We start from the raw sequence: 18,956 nt of genomic DNA, 5'->3' as shown, positions 1-18,956 counted from the left end.
CCTAAGGATGGCCCCACCCACAGTCATGGTAATTGCCCATGCAAATGTAAATGCATAATTTGATAATATAAATAAGATTTTTCCTCTGGAATTTAAAAAAATGTACAAATGTATTTACTTTTAACATTGCTCTGTACTTAGAACAGGTTAGATGAGTTACCTTTAAATTCTTCGAACACATTCCGCTAACTAGTGCTATGACACCATTATCAGTCACCTAGAAAAAAAAAATTGGTTATTGGCATATTAGATTAAAGAATGGCACGTACATATCTTTTTCAAAAGCAGTAATTTTGGAAGAACACCAGAAAGGGTGCAATGACGCATCCAGTGCAGTAATGCAACTGATCCCAGAGACGCAGGGATCAGTTGCATTTTCAGTCATTAAACTTACACACTTTTTACATGCCTTGTGCTTTAGACTAAATCATTTAGTTTTCCTCTGAACTGACACAGGAGAGTTATGCAAATATATATTTTTACTCTACTTAGTGGTTTAAAATCTAGGCAATAAAGGCATCCTGTTGTAGCATGTTCTTGCTGTATGATCCAGTTGAGACTGCCATACTTGGGCTGTATCTACACTAGCTCTCTGTTGAGAAATTGTCAACTATTGCATTGCCACTAGTGCAGTTCTATCAGAGGTAGCAACAACGGGAGCACTAGTATAGATACAGCAAGGGGATTTTTAATACAAGGTGTTGAAAAATGACAAGCCTGTTTCTAAAATGACTGAGTTGGGCCATAGGGAGATTTTCTGAAAAGGGGTAGTGTAGCCAACTTTTGGCAGTCTTCTCTTGGCTTAAAAGTTTATTTCTGCCAGCCTTGAACTAAACATAAAATTGAAATGAAATACACACTTTTTAAAAATATAGAGCCAAATTCACGGCTAGTTTAAGTAGGCACGACTTCACTGACATTTACACTAAAGGTGAACTTGGCTCACTGTGGTTTTGAAATTGGATCTTTTAAAATGGGGAGACAAGGTGGGTGAGGTGATATCTTTTATTGGACCAATTTCTGTTGGTGAGAGAGAGAAGTTTTCAAGCTACACAAAACTCTTCTAGGTTTGAAAGTTTGTCTCTCTTACCAACAGAAGTTGGTCCAATAAAAGATTCACCTTGTCTCTCTACCAGTGTTAGTTCCCAGATTATCAGCACCTATAGATTGCAGAAGGCAACATCTTGCAACTCTGGCCTATAAAACCCCCTCAAATGGTGTATAAAAAAAAGGCAGTGTCAACCCGCTATTATGAGGTGGGTCAGAACATCAGTTGGGAAGGGGAGGCATTGGAATATGCCCCCACTGCAACACATCTGTTTACCAATACCTCAGCGTGCGTTTGGAGAACCACCAACCCCAGCGTGCTTCTCAACTTGCTGTTAAAATCACAAACACAAAATTTTTCAGTGCACTGGCTTGCCATTATGCAACAGACTGTTAATGTTTCTAACTATGTTGTGTTTAATTTTTCATAAATAACACTCACTGGCGCACACCTGAGAGCAACTTTCCGTATTCCAGACTAATGCCTCCTCCTTCACGATGTTGCAACACACATTTAACCTATAAAAAGCTGCCTTTGCAACAGCCATCTGAAGGGGGCATCTATGTCAACAGGAAATGTGTTATGCTATGTTACTAATAAAGCCAAAAGTCATTATTGGCTAGTGCAGTGGTCTCCAAACTTTTTTGATCGTGCACCCCATCAGTAAAAAATTTTTGAGCACGCACCCCCTGCCACACCGGCTCTACCATTTTTGCCAAAAATACAACAACAACAAAACACCAGACTCATGCCCGAACTACCGAAGCAAATAATAATAATAATTTTGTGCATGCTATATTGCTATTTATGTAAAAAACCAACAGTAACCCTTGCCACCTAAGTGACAACAAAATGTTGATTTGGGGTCAAGGGGGGGGACTGTCACACTCGAATGCTCCCCCTCCCTCAAGGAATCCCCTGGAAAAAGCAAATCAGCACTGTATATGGCTAACGCTATTACAAACATCATAAAACATTTTGGGAAGGGTCAAAAGTTTAAGTAAGTGTAAAATGAAAAATTCCTTTGCAGGTTGCAGAAGGCCAGGGGGGCGGGGGGAAAGGGTTAACACCATGCTCCTGCTAGGCCCAAAAATAAAATGCTAACTCCAGCCAGCTCAAGGCCACAGCACACATCTAACTCTCGGCTGTCTGCCAAGAAAGGCCCAAAGGCCCCAAATCCACCAACTAGCCATAAAAAAAATAAAATCAAAATTCAGCTACACAAACCTGCAAAGTCCGCCCATAACAAACAAGGCAAACAAATGCCAGCACAAAAAAACAAACAAACAAACAAACCCAAAAGCCAGCAAACTCTAGCCGGTGTGTTTTGAGAAAGTCGAGGAGACCACAAAAAGTCGGTTTTAACTGGCACAAAAAGCATCAAAAGCAAAGGTTCCTAAACACCCCCTCCCCCAAAACCCCCCAAAACTTAAAACCCTCCTAAAAGCTGAAGCAATTCAGAGATCAGCAGCAGACCTTGAACAACCTGGGCCCAGAACAAAACTCCCATCCACCCTCCCCTCTCTTCTTCATACCTTACACCCAGGCTTGGCCAGCCTCCAGTAAAGTCTGTGTAAGTATGAAAGTCGGTTAGGGCTTGGGGCACTAACACTTTCTTCTTTCCTCTGAGTGACGTGAAAGCTCGCGTCACTCACCGTTGTTATTTTGTTATTTTATTAATAAAGCTTTAAAACTTAAACACTTGATGTGTTTCGTCATCTCCTCCCCAAACGATCCTGTGGCCTCAGCCTGATCACCAGACGCCTCAAGCAAATTGGTAACAAAAATCTGCCACACATGAACCACAAGAACCACAGAAATGCGCTTTAAGTAGTGTGTTTATTTCATCATAAACCAGAAGTGAGATAAAGACCTATTTATAAAAATGGTAAATTTTGCTTTGTTCATTCCCAATTCACCTAATGTTACCCCCCTTTCACTCAACTGACTAACCACAAATACGAGAACTTGTAGATTGTTTCTGCTTGGAAGATACCTTGGTGATGGAGACAGGTACTACTTTAATGCAATTTTGTTTATTTACAAAACTGTACAAAGTCCTGTTTCCCTGAACACAAGAGGAACCAAACAACAGAAGGTTATTTCCTTGCTCACAGCCCCCAACCTCATTTATCCAGCATCCAACCCAAAGGCACACTTCCATGCTTCTCTCAGGCCACACGGTGGGTTTTTTCCATGCTGCATCTGGAGTTTCCTCCTTTGTTTCCGTGTGCCTCTCTGTCTGTCTCTCACCCACTCTCTTCACACTCAGAGATTATCATCTAGCAAGGCTCCTAGGCCTAACAATGCCTACATTGTTCAGTGGCCTTGGATGTGCCTTTGTTTTGGTCAGGGACTGCTATTATTTCATCAAGAAGCTGAACTATTGCAACTATCAAAGGAAGTGCAGGGGTAAGACCCACCAGGTATAAATTAGGCTTAACCCAATTTATAACAAACACTTGAATTTTTCTCATGGAAATATTCAATAATGTTACATTTTGTGTATGTTCAAGTAATTTGTTCTTTTTTGCTTGTCTACAAATAACACTAATTATTTTGCCATTTAAGCAGTAAATCTAGCTCAGCTGACATTTAGCTGCTTTTGTAGTATGAGAATTTATTTTTAGCGGAAGTTTTGCCTGAGGAAGGAAATAGCAAAGACCACAGAATTTGTCCGTTACTCTCTCAAAGTGTGATATAATTTATCTGAAACATTTATATGTCACATAAATCAACAGACATGAAACTGCCATACAGTGAAATGAATACAAAACATTAGGGAAAGAACAAGTTAAAAATTACTTAGACAAGTTAGATGTCTTCAAGTCACCAGGGCCTGATGAAATACCTTCTAGAATACTCAAGGAGCTGACTGAAGAGATACCTGAACCATTACCAATTATCTTTGAAAAGTAGTGGAAGACTGGAGAGATTCCACAAGACTGGAAAAGGGCAAATAGAGTGCCCATCTATAAAATGGGAAATAAGGACTGCTACGTTATTGACTTGAACTGGGACCGTATAGAACATGGTTGCACCCAAAGTCCTGTAGTGGCACCAAATCTTGTATAAATGGGGTCAAATGAGGTGTCTAAGACAAGATTATGGTTTGCTGGTTATGATTATACTGTCTATATGTGTGTGTATAAATTTTGTAGTTGAAGTTATGAATATTGGCTCTATACTGTCTGTATTTCAAACTTAAGCTATGCTTCTGGGAAACATCCCAGACAAGTTGGTGTTAGCTCTGCCTAGCCTGCTTGATGGCCCATTAAGGACCATCAGCTATACAACTGACCCATTGAGAGAAGGCAGATATGCCTTATAACTCAGGAAAGTATGCAGGAACTTGCCCATGTGACTCCAAACTCCATTATGCTGTAATTTTCCAAAATAAGGACAAAGAGGTGTTCTTACACCTGGAAAAGACTATCAATGACTGATGCCTCATCTCCATCTTGTCTTCAATCTGCTTCTTACCTCTGGAGGGACTTTGCTACAAGGAAGATCTACACAAAGGACTAAGGCCATGGCTACACTAGAGAGTTGCAGCGCTGGTGAGGGAGTTACAGCACTGCAACTTAGGATGTGGCCACACTTGCAAAGCACGGCCAGCGCTGCAACTCCCTGGTTGCAGCGCTGGCTGTACACCCGGTCGAGCCTCGGGTGTAGCGATTCCAGCGCTGGTGATCCAGCGCTGGTCAGCAAGTGTGGACCCCACCAGCACTTTTATTGACCTCCGGGGTATAAGGAGGTATCCCAGAATTCCTGTCCACATCAAACCGGAAGAAAGGGAGAGCTCGGAGTTCAGCCAAACTGCTTATTTAAAAAACAAACACAGCTCCTGTTTGCTGAGCGAGCGAAGGCAGGCAGGGGAATTACTTTGGAATGTTCACAGCTGTTTGCTTGAAGAGAGAAACAGCACGCTCACACAGCAGAGGGGGAGGGGGAAGTCCATGTTGAGCAGATGCTTATCTGGTCTGACGGCTATTTAGGAGTACATAATTTGCATTTAGTGAATGAGAGAGGGGTGGGGGAAGGGGGTCAGAACTTTTAAAATGATTGAAGGTAGGCACTGTGTGTCTTCCAGTCCTTAGAACTTGCAAGGTAGGGAGCTGAGAACAGTGTCAAAAATCCCAAAATCCAAAAATCCATTCTCTCTGTCTCCTCCACGCTCCCTGTCACATTCCACCCCAACCCCTCTTTTGAAAAGCACGTTGCAGCCACTTGAATGCTGGGATAGCTGCCCACAATGCACCACTCCCAACAGCGCTGCAAATGCTGCAAATGTGGCCACACTGCAGCGCTGGTAGCTGTCAGTGTGGCAACACTGCAGCGCTGGCCCTACACAGCTGTACGAACACAGCTGTAACTACCAGCGCTGCAGAACTGTAAGTGTAGCTATGGCCTGAATGACCCATCCCAGCTGTGGATGTACTGTACTCCAGAGACTTGATTTAAACCTGCAGTTTATTCCATCACTGCTACAAGCCTGAACCAGTTACCAGTGGTTCACAGTCATGCTGGAAGGGCACAACGAGTTGGGTAACACAGAGGTCAGTTCTAGGTCTGGTTCTAATAAATATCTTCATCAATTATTTAGATAATGGCATAGAGAGTACACTTATAAGGTTTGTGGATGATACCAAGCTGGGACGGGTTGCAAGTGCTTTGGAGGATAGGATTATAATTCGAAATGATCTGGATAAACTGGAGAAATGGTTTGAAGTAAACAGGATGAAATTCAATAAGGCCAAATGCAAAGTACTCCACTTAGGAAGAAACAATCAGTTGCACACATACAAAATGGGAAATGACTGTCTAAGAAGGAGTACTGCAGAAAGGGATCTGGAGGTCATAGTGGACCACAAGCTAAATATGAGTCAACAGTGTAACACTGTTACCAAAAAAAAAGCAAACATCATTCTGGAATGTATTAGAAGGAGCGATGTAAGCAAGTAATTCTTCCACTCTACTCTGCGCTGATTAGGCCTCAACTGGAATATTGTATGCAGTTCTGGGTGCCACATTTCAGGAAAGATGTGGACAAATTGGAGAAAGTTCAGAGGAGAGTAACAAAAATGATTAAAGGTCTAGAAAACATGACTTATAAAGGAAGACTGGAAAAACTGGGTCTGTTTAGTCTGGAAAAGAGAAGACTTAGGGGGACATGATAACAGTCTTTGAGTACATAAAAAGGTTGTTACAAGGAGGAGGGAGAAAAATTGTCCTTAACCTCTGAGGATAGGACAAGAAGCAATGGGCTTAAATTGTAGCAGGGAGGTTTAGGTTGGATGTTAGGAAAAACTTCCTAATTGTCAGGGTGGTTAAGCACTGGAAGAAATTGCCTAGAGAGATTCTGGAATCTCCATCACCAGCAGTTTTTAAGAGCAGGTTAGATAAACACCTCTCAGGGATGGTCTAGATAATACTTAGTCCTGCCATGCATGCAGGCGACTGGACCAGATGACCTCTCGAGGTTTCTTCCAGTCCTGATTCTGTGATTAAAATAATAAATGAAGACACACCAACACAAATATAAAGCTAACTTAAACCAAGCAATTGGGCACAAGGGCAACACAGATAGTCCATGTGTGAGCCACCCCACCAGATGAAAAGAAAAACTTCCCATATAACACAGGGCAAAACTGTGGCCTTTAGTCTCTGGCCTGTAAGATGCACAAGCCAGACACCTGGGAGAAAATTCCCTGTAGTAACTCAGAGCCCTCCCCATCTAGTGTCCCATCACCAGCAGTCACAGATTCGCTAAGTGCCATTGTAGGCAGTCTCATCATATCATCCCCTCCATAAACCTATCAAGCTCAGCCTTGAAGCCAGTTAGGCTTTTTGCCCCTACTGTTCCCCATGGAAGGCTATTCCAGAACTTCACTGAGGTGCTAATATCTGTCCTGCTCCAGTCCTCACTAAAAACATTATTGGTGACTGGGCACTGAACACAATTAATATTAACAACAAGAGGGAAGGAGTGCCTCTTGCCAAAGTAGGGAAAGTAGAGGTTAAAGGATATTCAGATATGTTAGATATAATCAAGTCAACAGGGCCTGATGAAGTTCATCCTAGGGTTCTAAGGACCCAGCTGAAGCAATCTCGGAACCATTAGTAATTATCTTTGAGAACTCCAGGAAGACAAGTGAGATGACTGGAGAAGGGCAAAGACCGTACCTGCCTTTAAAAAGGGGAACAAAGAGGACCTGGGGAGTTACAGACCTAACTTTGATTCCTGGAAAGATACTCAAACAAATTATTAAACAATCAATTTGTAAGCACCTACAGGATAATAGGGTTATAAGTAATGGCCAGAATGGAATTGTCAATAACAAATAGACTCATAGACTTTAAAGCTGGAAGGATCCATCATGATTATCTAATGTGACCTCCTTCACACTGCAGGCCACAGAACCTCACCCACCCTCTCCTGTAATAGGCCCATAATCTATTCAGGGTACAGAGAATCCACCATTTACTCTAGTTCAAACCAGCAAGCGACCTGTGCTACATGCTGCAGAGGAAAGTGAAACCCCGCCAGGGTCTCTGCAGTCTGGGGGAAAATTCCTTCCTGACCCCAAATATGGCGATCAGTTAGACCCTGAGCACATGGGCAAGACCCACCAGCCAGACACCTGGGAAGAATTCTATGTAGTAACATGGAACCTTTCCCATCTAGTGTCTCATCTTTTATGTCCTCACTACTTATCAATGCTAAATCTAAAATAGGTTCAGTGACTATGTGATGAAGAAATCTGTCAGCTATCACATGCAGGACTATCTGGGCCCTACCATCAGAAGTAGCACTTGCCCTCCAATCTATATCTGAGAAATTAATCTCCCATAATCACACAATTCCCAGCTGTATTTATTTCATTAAAATATTAAATAGGTCTCTCTTCATATCCAAATTGGATCCTGGGGGCCTTTAGCAGACCACAAGCACTATTCCAGTGCAGCCTCTGTTACTCGTCTTCCCCAAAATAATTTTGATCCAAATAGAGTTCCTTTTTATCAATTCCATCACTTCTTCTTTCTTTACAGTCTACCTCATCATTAATATACAAAGTTACTGCATCACCTTTACCTTCACTCCTGTCTTTCCTGAACAGCACATACCCTTCAATATCTATATACTCCAGTCACGTTTACTATCCCACCCTGTTTCGGTTACCCCCGGAATATCTGGTTTCACTTCCTGCACTAGTAGTTCTAGTCTACGTTAGTGCTTCCATCACTGAGAAATGAATGGAGCTGCACTTATGCTAGAGCAATGGTGGGAAAATTGCTGGTAATTCTCCTTATACCTGAGGGGACAAATTATTATCTCCAGACAGCTCTCAGACAGTAGGACTCAGCTCCTACTTAATATCACACAGCACTGGAACACAAACAGTGTCATAATTCAACTTGTCTCTGACTCAGGGTCCCATGCACCTGCAGGCTTGTTAGCCTTTTTGAACTACCTTTGCTTGGCAGAAACTTGAAGCCAGGGAAAGCACAAATCCCTAGCTTTCATGGCAGCAGCATTTGTGAGGGAGCTCCACTGACAATTTTTTTTTCTATCACAGCTTTCCCAAGATTGAGGCCAGGTTTACACTTCAGACATATATCAGTATAACTATGTAGCTCAGGGATGTGAAAAATCCACATACCTGAACTATGTAGTTATACCAGCTTACCGCTGTGTCAACAGAAGAGCTTCTTTCGTCAACATAGCTATGGTGGATTAACTACACCGACTTCCACTGGTATAATAGCGTCTTCTAATAAAGAGCTACATGTGAAGACAAACCCAGAAACGATTCAGCACTTTGAAAGCTTGTGAAAGAATTTCAGATCTGAAAGTGTCTATATTATTTTAAAAGTTATCAAAACCATTCCCAAGAACTATCTTCTTTAACAGTTTTGACATGTGATAAATGAAAGCTAATTGTTTCCTTATATTGAGTCAATAAATGTTAAAGAGGAAGAGGAGTTGTAGCCATGTCAGTCCCAGGATATTAGAGAGATGAGGAGAAACATTTCCCAGACCTGAAGAAAGTTGGTTCAATGAAAGATATTACCTCACTCACCTTCTCTCTTTCTCTATTTCGGCTGACACTTTTACTAGTTTGAGGGTACTTCTTCCCTGGACATCTATTTTACCACATACTTGGAAGCATCAGTCTTAACGAAGTACAATCTAATAATTATGTGAAATTCCTAAACATAGGTCACTCTCAGGTTATAAACCAATACTCTGGCCTTATTGTTCAAAAACACTTTTTCTTAACACCATTAAGATTTTGGGAGAATAGTTAATATGTCAAGAATTAAAAACACAAAAAAGGAAAAGGGGACTAAAATGGTTAATATCTACTAACATTATTAATAAAGATACTAGAAGAGATGTTCAGAAGGATTTCTGATTTTATACTTCTGGTGAAAGTGAAGGAGATAAGAATGGTATTTAAAAAAAAAACCTATTGTGTTTAGTCTCAAATCTCAGGGCTTATCTCCACTCACCGGGGGACCGACATAGGAAGATCAATCCACTAGGGGTTGATTTAGCAGGTCTGGTGAAGATCCGCTAAATTGAGCGCCGATCGCTCTCCTGTTGACTCCAGTACTCTACTGGAATGAGAAGCATAAGATAAGTCGATGGGAGAGTTTCTTCCATCGATCCAGCACGGTATAGACACTGCAATCAGTTGACCTAAGCTACGCCGACTCCAGTTATTTATATAGCTGGAGCAGCATTACTGAGGTCAACTTAGCCTTGTAGTGCAGACCTGCCCCCAGATTTCAACTCCATAACTTGCTCAACCTCAACATAAAGAAATCCTTACATCAGTTTTGACTGAACTCCTTATCTTTCTCTGCCCCCAACATCCTCCCCTTTCCCTCCATGCCCTATCACTGTCCATAGTTCCACTATCCCCCAGTGTGATGTTATGAGTATAATATAATATCTCAGTGAAAGGTGACAGGGCCAGAAAGAGTTAATTAACTCACCTCACCGACTGGCCTGACCCATGGGTGAACCTTAAGAACTGGTTAGGAAGATATGTAAATGAATAGAGCTTTGAAATGCAAGTCTGCATTGTTAGAGGTAGAAGGGTAGATGTTTGCTCAGGTCTTGGGATGCCAGCAAACAAGTCTTGTCTATTGCTATAGTTTTAATTCAAAGATCAAAAAAGGAATATTAGCATTTAAGATGATACTTGAGTAAAATAGTATTATTGTCTATGTGTCTCTTTGAAGGTTGTGGTAACCTGTACCTGAACTGTTTAATGGCTAAATTACTCTGTGCTAATTGCCAGGATGTTTGGGAGAAGGAGTTAAGCCTACTGTTTTCTCAGGCCAAAAGGCTGCTGGAAATGTATAAGAAGCCTGGGACACGATCCTTCTTCATCTCGGATCTGCTTTGGGTTTCAAGAGGGGGGAACCTTAAGCCACAAGGATTGAGATCCCCAGTCATTAACTGGAGCCACCCTGAGTATGGAAATTGGACTATAACCTATGGACTATTTCTAAAAGGACTTTTGGGCAACTACAAGCTCATCTCTGCTGTGCATCTGAACGTCAAGAATTGAATTCAAGTCTGTCTGTATATTGATCCTTTAACCAACTCACTCTCTTTTCTTTTTAAATAAATTTTAGCTTAGTTAATAAGAATTCTGTAGCGTGTATTGTGGGTAAGATCTAAGTTATAATTGAACCTGAGTATGTGGCTGATCCTTTGGGATTGGAAGAACCTTTTCTTTTATATGATGAGATAAGATTTCAGGAACCATCATCATATATCTGACAGGTGTGTCTGGACGGAGGCCTGAGGCTGGGTACTTTAAGGGAACTGCATGGTTTGGACTTCTAAGTAACCAGTGAGGTACTATAGAAGCTGTTTTGTGCTGGCTTGGTAAATCACTAAGGCTTGAAACCTTGCTGTCGTGTCTGACTCCACTCTTTTCTTCTCCCTCCAAATCCAGACTTTTGACAAACCCTGTTGATTCTTCCTCCACAACCTCTCCAACCTTTCTTGTCCATTCCTTCCAATAAAACCCTGTCCATTGTTTGCTCATCTCTTGCAACTTCTCATACTCAGATTACCAGTTTTCACCTTCAGTCTGCACACTAAATGCTGCAGCAAAAAGCAGCTCTCCCTTTCATTGCCCAGACTATGTCACTCCCCTATTTTAAATCCTTCAGTGACTTCCTCTTACTTTCAAGTTTCTGGTCCCTGGCTTTGATCTACACTAGGCGTTCTCAAAATTTGTCAGTTTGTTTTTCCTTAAGCTAAGGAAAAACAAAAACCAATTGTGCTTCCTCATAGTTTACTAAAGACAACACAAACTGAAATTCACACGTTCCAAACCTAGATGTGAGCAGTCAACTAGAACACCAATAATCTGACTTGTATAATATGATCTAGATGTAACAAGGCTTCCCCCACCATCCCCTTGGAATGGAAATCACATGGCAACTTGCACTGCAAAACCACTGCAGGCTCCTTGCCTCACCTCTTATTCAGATCTAGCAAATGATTCCCTCCCCCAAAGCACAGGAGCCCTCCATCCACTGCTCTCTGGGCAGCATCTCTCTCTCTTCCCAGCCTCCTCTCCTCACTGCATGTTCTCTTGCTCTCTCAGGCTGACCGAACTTGCTCTGGACTGCTCTATCAGAAGCATGCCCAGGCATCCCATGATTTACCTAGCATGGGTTTTCTGACTCCCATGCTGCCACCTCCCTTCCTAATGGGTCTGGCAAATGTCCTCCTGTTCCCAGTGCAGGCTTCTTCCCTCTCCTGCAAAGAGGCAACCCACCTGGCCCCATCTACTAGTACAGGCTACCCCTCTATCCTGCACTCAAGCCTATGAAAGAATTTCAGATGTGAAAGTGTTTACATTCCCCTCCTTCCCCCAAGGGTAGCTGTCCCCCTTCACTGATTTGAGGCAGCTCTTCCACTTCCTCTTTGAGGCAGCCCCCAAAGCAGGGTCCTACAGCCTTTTTGATTAATTTGGGTGCAAACTGCACAAATCACTAACAGGTCCTTTACTCGGGCAGCTATGTGAAACTTTTAAGAGTGAGACTGGTCAGTCACATAAATAGAGACATGAAGACTTGATTTAAAATCCAAATAAGCAAGAGTATTAACCCAGTTGCACAAAAAGTGATACATATAACACAACAGTCCCTACTGTTGTCATACTCGCAAGCCCCAGGAGACCACTGAAAACAAAAGACAGAAGGAAGTAGCCAGTGGAGTACATCACAAGTGGGATGTGACGATCCAGTTTACAGCATCCTGTCAACCCAAAGTGCACAGTGAAGGTTGGGCAAACATCCTTTTTATACACCTTTTCCTTTCATCCCCCCTACAGCCAGGTCCATATCTGTGATAGCTCTCAGCTCCCTGCCTGTATTCCAGAGGGGCCATAATTAGTGTTCCTATTGCTTACATAAGCTATTCGCATCAATACATTTCCCAATGGTCTCAATATGTCAATGCTGTTACACACACTAAAAATCCCCCCAAACCTACTACTTTGGTCTTGTTTTGCAAAACCTATTCAAATAAAATATGTTTTGTGTATCCCTAATTGCATTACAGCTTTAATGGCTTTTATTATTACCACTATCTTAAGCACGCTAGTATATGATTTATAGTTAAGTTTAGATTAGGGGTCAACTGTCACCACTCTTCTTCCCCCAGTTTCTGAGGCAGCCCCCAGTGTAGGCTTCCCACCCCACCCCCCAGACACCACAGTGTATTCCCCTGCCTTCACCAAATTATTTTCATGTGGCAATTCTCTCAGAGGAAGGGAGGAGAGGAAGCAGTGGATTCCCCCTCCTTTTCTCTCCCCCCTGATTGGCAGGTGCACCATGCCCACCAAATTAAGGCCCACGGTGGACTGGTCTGGTCGCCAGACCAGGAGATGCTCTCTCCCCTTCGCTCCAGCAGAGGGCAAAGGACAAGAAATCAGGGAACAGACACTTCCCTTGCCGCACATGAGAGCTGAGCCCCATTCTAGTTTGCAAACCTTTGCTCCACGCTGCTCCTGCATATAGCTCTGCTCTTATTTCTTCCTTATCCCCACTTCTCTTCCACAAGTCCATCCAAGGCATCATCCCAACCACTCCTCCCACTCTGGTTTCCATGCATTCTTCCATGCTCCCGCCCCCCTTCCCCCCGATTGGAAATTTCCTCCTCCTCATGCAGCAGACAACTACCCTTTTCTCCTTCAAATCCTGTCTCTTAACACATACTTCTTTCACAAGCCTTTACATGAAAAAAAAATCACCAAAGGAATCATTTCAGCTGTGAGGTCTATCTAAATTAGAGAGTTAACTCTGTGGATCTGAGACAGTGCCTTCCTCGACACCTTGTACGATTCAGAACACTAAGAAGCTTCTCAAAAAGGAAAAAAGAAAAAAAAACAAAAAACTAGCTTTACATGGAACATAAAATACCAGGACACTTATTACTTTGAAGAAAAAGAGCCACAAAACAGGACGAAAATCCCAGCTTAATCCAGTGCTTAATGTGTAATGAAAGAGGTGCCGAGCCTCAAGCAATTTTTTTACTTTCATAACTGACGCGGCAAGTCCAAAGGCGCTGGGGCTATGAACTGCAAGCCCAGAGGTGCTGAGCCCTGGCAAGCCCTGGCACAGATTAAGCGTTGTCCTGATCATATTATTAATAATGCATAAACCGAGCAGATGACTCAGTGCACAATGCCACTCAAACCTTTGGTTTTGCTCACTACTCTTTCTTTCAAGAGTGACTGAACCTTGAGAAGTGAAAAATTAGTTATCAGTTTATAGTTTGTCTTATGCTTTTACAGGTTGTATGACTCATACAATTCAGCATGTTATCCCACACACAGGCCAATTGGTCCTTCTAGCCACAGGAATTTAATTAACTGGTATAAGATTATATTCCAGGGGTGGCCAATCTGAGCCTGAGAAAAAGCTAGACTTTACCAATGTACACTGCCAAAGAGCCACAGTAATAGTCAGCAGCCCCCCATCCACTCCCCAGCCCCCCATCCACTCCCCAGCCCCAGCCCCTCCCACCTGCCGGCATCCCCCAACCAATCAGCGCCTACTTCCCCCCTCCCCTGCAATCACCTGTTTCACGTGCGCAGGAGGCTATGGGAGTGAGGGGGGAGGAGTGAGGGCATGGCAGGCTCAGGAGAAGGGGCAGGGGCCTTGGGGGAAGTGGTGGAGTGGGGGCAGGGCTTGGGGCAGAGCAAGGGGTTGGGCAGTGAGCACCCCTCCACACATTGGAAGTTAGCATCTATAGCTCCAGCCCTGGAATCAGTGCCTAGGTAAGGAGCCGCATATTAACTTCTGAAGAGCTGCATGCAGCTCCGGAGCCACAGGTTGGCCACCCCTGTTATATTCCTATGGCACAGAGTAACACCAACAGCACTATAAAAACACCTGATACCTGATAGACTTTAATGAAAAAAAATGCATCTGTGCTCCAGGCTCGATATCATTAGTTGTAACTCATATTCGGAGAAAATATGTTTATATTATCAAAAGACAGAACATATTTAATATTATGTCATTGGGAAATAGTGTCTGGATCTAGATGTGCCTTTGGTATTTTGAATCTTAAAAACCTGCTAAAACACATCTAAATAAAAATGCCGTTAATAAAACTCACCTCTTCATTTTATTTATGTCGCTGTCATTTATATTTTTATTGGTGCCGTTTAGTTACCTGAGTAGATGAAAAATCCACACTATGTAGAAATCTGCAGTTCTGTCCAAGCGCATGCAGGGATGCATCGGTGATGCCTGAGCAGCTGCCTAAGTTAACTATTTGTAGAAGATGGCAATTGAGTGCCAGAGCAAGAACTCCGCTGTCTGATACATTGCAGCATCTTTTAAATGAGGCTTCACGTAAATAAGGGCAAGACAAGGCCAGAGCTCTGACTCCTATTGAAGAAATAAAGCAAGTCATTCTTATGTAAATAAGCTTTCATCTACAAAAATATTTTATTGTGTAACACTTCTTTATAAAAATGAGTCTGTCAATTCAAAAGTCTCATCTGCCCAAACCATTTTTACAAATAACACAAGTCGAGAATATTTTCCAATTTATTTACTTTGCACACAGTTGGTTACCTATTTCCCTAAGTGTCTGTGCGGGCTTTTGGCTTAGTCTACATTCGCAAAGTTGCACTGATTTAACTGAACTGATTTTTAAAGTGGTTAAATCTCTGCAAGCCCCCAACACACACACAATTCAATCAGATAACCCTGGGGTTAAATTGGTTTAGCTAAGGGCATGTGTGCACACAGAAATTGCACTGGTTTAGCAGATCAGTTTGGTTAAACCACTGCAACTTTTGAGTTTGAAATCTCTTATATTGGTTTAAAACTGGTTATACTGATTTAACTTCTTAGTAAATGATCCAAAATTATCATAACACCTTTTATTCTTTGTAGGTGAACCAAAGTCCCAGCATGCCTTGTATTTATAATTCTTTGTATTCAAGCTGAACCTAAACTGAACTTTAAATGATCTAGTCCACATGCCCAGAAAGAGACTACCGGTAACCAATATGTGGCAGTTGTTTTCTATGATTAATAAGATAATGATCTATCGAGAGATGCTTTTAGCTTATCAAGAATGACTCTAACAAATTATTTGTCATAATGACTCAGTTACAGATTTTTCGTAATTCATAAAACAATAGATGGTTGAAGTCCTTGGTTTAACAACTATGTAAAGCAGATGCAAGAAAAGAGCTTTACAGTCAATAAGTTATTTTCTTTGTCTCTTTTCTGTAAATATTCATTGTATATAAAGGGAGACCTGTTATTAAGATGGGTGCTGTAATGGAAAAATGGTGCAATTGATAGGGGATGTTCAAAATGCAATGTAATTGACAAGATTAGTAATTGATCAAATGAATCAGGAACCTTTGGTATAGCGAGTGTGTTCTATAATCAATGTAACAGCAAACGATTAATGTATTAATTAATGTCTAAGAATTAAGAAGTAATTCTGATCGCAGATGGTCCCTGTAGTGATAAATTAGTTATAAATGTTACTGTTTTATTGATTCAAAATAAAATCAAAGTATGAGAAAGGACTTTCTTTTTTCATAACCACTGTATAAGAGATGAGTGTGGGGAAGTTAGTTATTAGTGAAGTGAGCTGCCCATCGTTTTCCCAGCCTCAGATTGGAATGTATGTTTCATTTCTATATTATGTATAGTGCACTATTAAGTATTGCTTGATTGTCGTACTTAAATAAAACTTCAACTGAGTTATTAGACTAATACATTCATTATGTTATGTCTTATTAAATTCAAACACATAATCAACTTGTACCTTCAAATCCACTCTTTGGCTTCTGTTGAAATTAATTACTCTCTATAAAATCAAATCAGTGGACATATCCTCGGTTGTAGATGAAAGAGGTTTTTTTCTTTTTCTTGAGGAAGTGCCAATAATGCAATTTTCCTAAGGTTTACAGGTATCTTGTCTCTTTTGTTTGTGTGTATTACAGTATTTGTCATTTTGGGGTATGGGTGAGAAATCTGACTGTTGTCTCAGAGAATAATGGGAAACATAGGTGGAGATAACAACTTTGTGTAGAGCTAAGATATCCAGCTAAGATATGTGGTTTTCCCCAAAGCACAAGGTCTTCTTTTCAGATAGCTCAAGTCTAGTTGGTTTCCCTAAAAATTGGGGGAATCAATAAGCCTATTAAATGAACAAGGACTCTGAGTTACCTAGAAAGAGTAATATGGTCTGCTTCAGGCAACCATACTTTAACCACATGAGCATTCCAATCCAAAATAATAGGTAGAAAAAGTTTATTTTTCTTCATATAAAAATATGGGAGGGGAAATCTCCCCCGCTAATGCATTTTAAAAGCCCAGTTTAAGTTTATGGCTAAGAGCGAACCCAGAATTCTGGTTTCTATTAATTGTGTGTGACTTGCTGATATCATAACCACTGCAATGTTGCTTTAGATCAGTGGCTCTGAAGCTTTCCAGACTACTGTACCCCTTTTAGGAATCTGATTTGTCTTGCATACCCTCAAGTTACACCTCACTTAAAAACTACTTGCTTTCAAAATCATACATAAAAATTCAAGTGTAACAGAATATTATTAGTGAAAAAATTGCTTGCTTTCTCCTTTTTATCACATAATTATAAAATAAATACCTGGGGGGCAGCCTGGGACTGTGGGATCCCCCCCTTAACTCCCTCAGTCCTGGGCTGTCTCTCACAATGCCTTGCTAGTGACTAGCAGCAAACCCCTCCAGGTCCTGTCATCATTCAGTACAACAGCATGTGGAGACCCCATACTCAGCTGGATTGCATGAATGCTCCCAGAGCCACCCACGGATCACACAGAGAAAAGCACCAGAGCCAAATCCCCCCAGCTCCTAGCGCTGTACCTCAGGAATATACCGTTTTGCACTGGTCTAGATGGTCTGTGCAGATTTATTAATTGGTTCACCACTTCATCAATGGAAGGTGGATATACACCAGCCTTTGCGAAACCCGAGTAGGTGAGTCATTGCACTGTAGCTCCCTTGCTGGATGATGGTTACTGATGGGTTGATTAACGCCCTGCCTGAGTGTTGGTTACTTTCCATGCTGCTGCCTCTGGGGAGCTAATATCTGGCTGACTCCCCAACTTACAGCATGTTTTAGTGACAATCATACAACACAATTCTCATAACTTCCTATGCATTAATGATATACACACATGGATAGAGAAATGACTTTCAGCAGATCATAACCCTTCCCTTGATACATACAAAGCATACCTTGTAAGGTAAGATCACAATCATATATAAATGAGGAATATGGGGGCTAGAGGGTGCCCCCCCAAGGTACAGAATGTCACACATCCAACGAGCTTGTCCTTTTTAAGAAGTTTACTCAATTTCAGCTCTTTGTGTAAACTTATTATAAAGGATGACAAACACTACATTTTCCAAACAAGGATAGAAGGTGTCATAAACTGATGTTCATATGAGCTAGCAGTCTCAAACATCTCACAAGTGGTTTGTTTGTTTCTTTTTGGAGGTCTCTCACTTCTCCATTTACTCTGACACCATTCTTACTATTGATAGGACATTTTTTTTGTCAATTGCTTCTTGTCTAATACAGTTCTCAAATATGATACCGGGACAATCAGTATTTCAGACCATGCCTTGCTTGGTTTGTTTGGACCTTAATCTATTCCAGTTCAATCAAGAACCAAAAATAAAAATAAAAAAGCAGGAGATTAATAGGCTACAATGACAGCATTCCTTAGTACCAGAGGAGTTTAAGAGAGCTAACACATGATTACATTGGCAACAACAACATGACTAATGTAGATTCAACAATCCTTATCAATACTGCAAATGCAATTGTATAGGAAAAATAATTACAATTTCTTCAGGACATAAGCAAGCTGTTCTATGTAGACTTACTCCAACCCTAAGAAATTTAGAACCTAAACACACACACACATATACACACACCCCTTCACTCAAACATCTTTTTGACCCAGACTAACTGAACAAAATAATTAAAATCAGGGGAGACAGCAATACTTTACACATACTCAGGAAACAATTTTTTTTATGTCAACAAAACAGAGTACTATTTAGATATTCTGCAAGCAAAAAATCCAAACTACCTATCTTACAAGTTAAAAATAGGAAGTGGTGAGATAATGCAAGATCCATATTTGATATGTATGCCGCACTGCTTCACAGTCTATATAACTTGATATTGCACTCAAACATCAACACCAGAGATAGCACTATTATCACTTATCTTTCTGGCATTACCCTTCCTAATCTGCATCCTGTAGAGATGGAAAGTCTTAAAGTTACCATTGTCCCCAAAGAGTGCATGCAATCACAAACTCATCATATAGAA

General features: G+C 41.3%; 2 protein-coding genes across 3 annotated transcripts in view; one reads left to right on the top strand and one right to left on the bottom strand.

Moving 5' to 3' along the window:
• The window catches only part of ETFBKMT (electron transfer flavoprotein subunit beta lysine methyltransferase), a 258,801-nt gene that overhangs the window by 35,116 nt on the left and 204,729 nt on the right, over positions 1-18,956 (top strand). The window lies entirely within an intron of this gene.
• AMN1 (antagonist of mitotic exit network 1 homolog) overlaps positions 1-18,956 on the bottom strand; it is a 94,688-nt gene that overhangs the window by 16,602 nt on the left and 59,130 nt on the right. For both annotated transcript variants that reach the window (XM_050918881.1, XM_050918882.1), the window contains 2 exons: positions 14,772-14,989; positions 161-217 (listed from right to left, as the gene is read on the bottom strand). In XM_050918881.1, coding sequence (XP_050774838.1) covers positions 161-217; positions 14,772-14,989 — 275 coding nt within the window. The remainder of the gene's footprint in view (positions 1-160; positions 218-14,771; positions 14,990-18,956) is intronic.

Source organism: Gopherus flavomarginatus, chromosome 1 (genome assembly GCF_025201925.1).
Source record: "Gopherus flavomarginatus isolate rGopFla2 chromosome 1, rGopFla2.mat.asm, whole genome shotgun sequence".
In the NCBI taxonomy this organism is placed as follows: Eukaryota; Metazoa; Chordata; order Testudines; family Testudinidae; genus Gopherus; species Gopherus flavomarginatus.
Note: the sequence above shows the minus strand (reverse complement) of the source record. Positions and strands in the feature narration are given on the sequence as shown.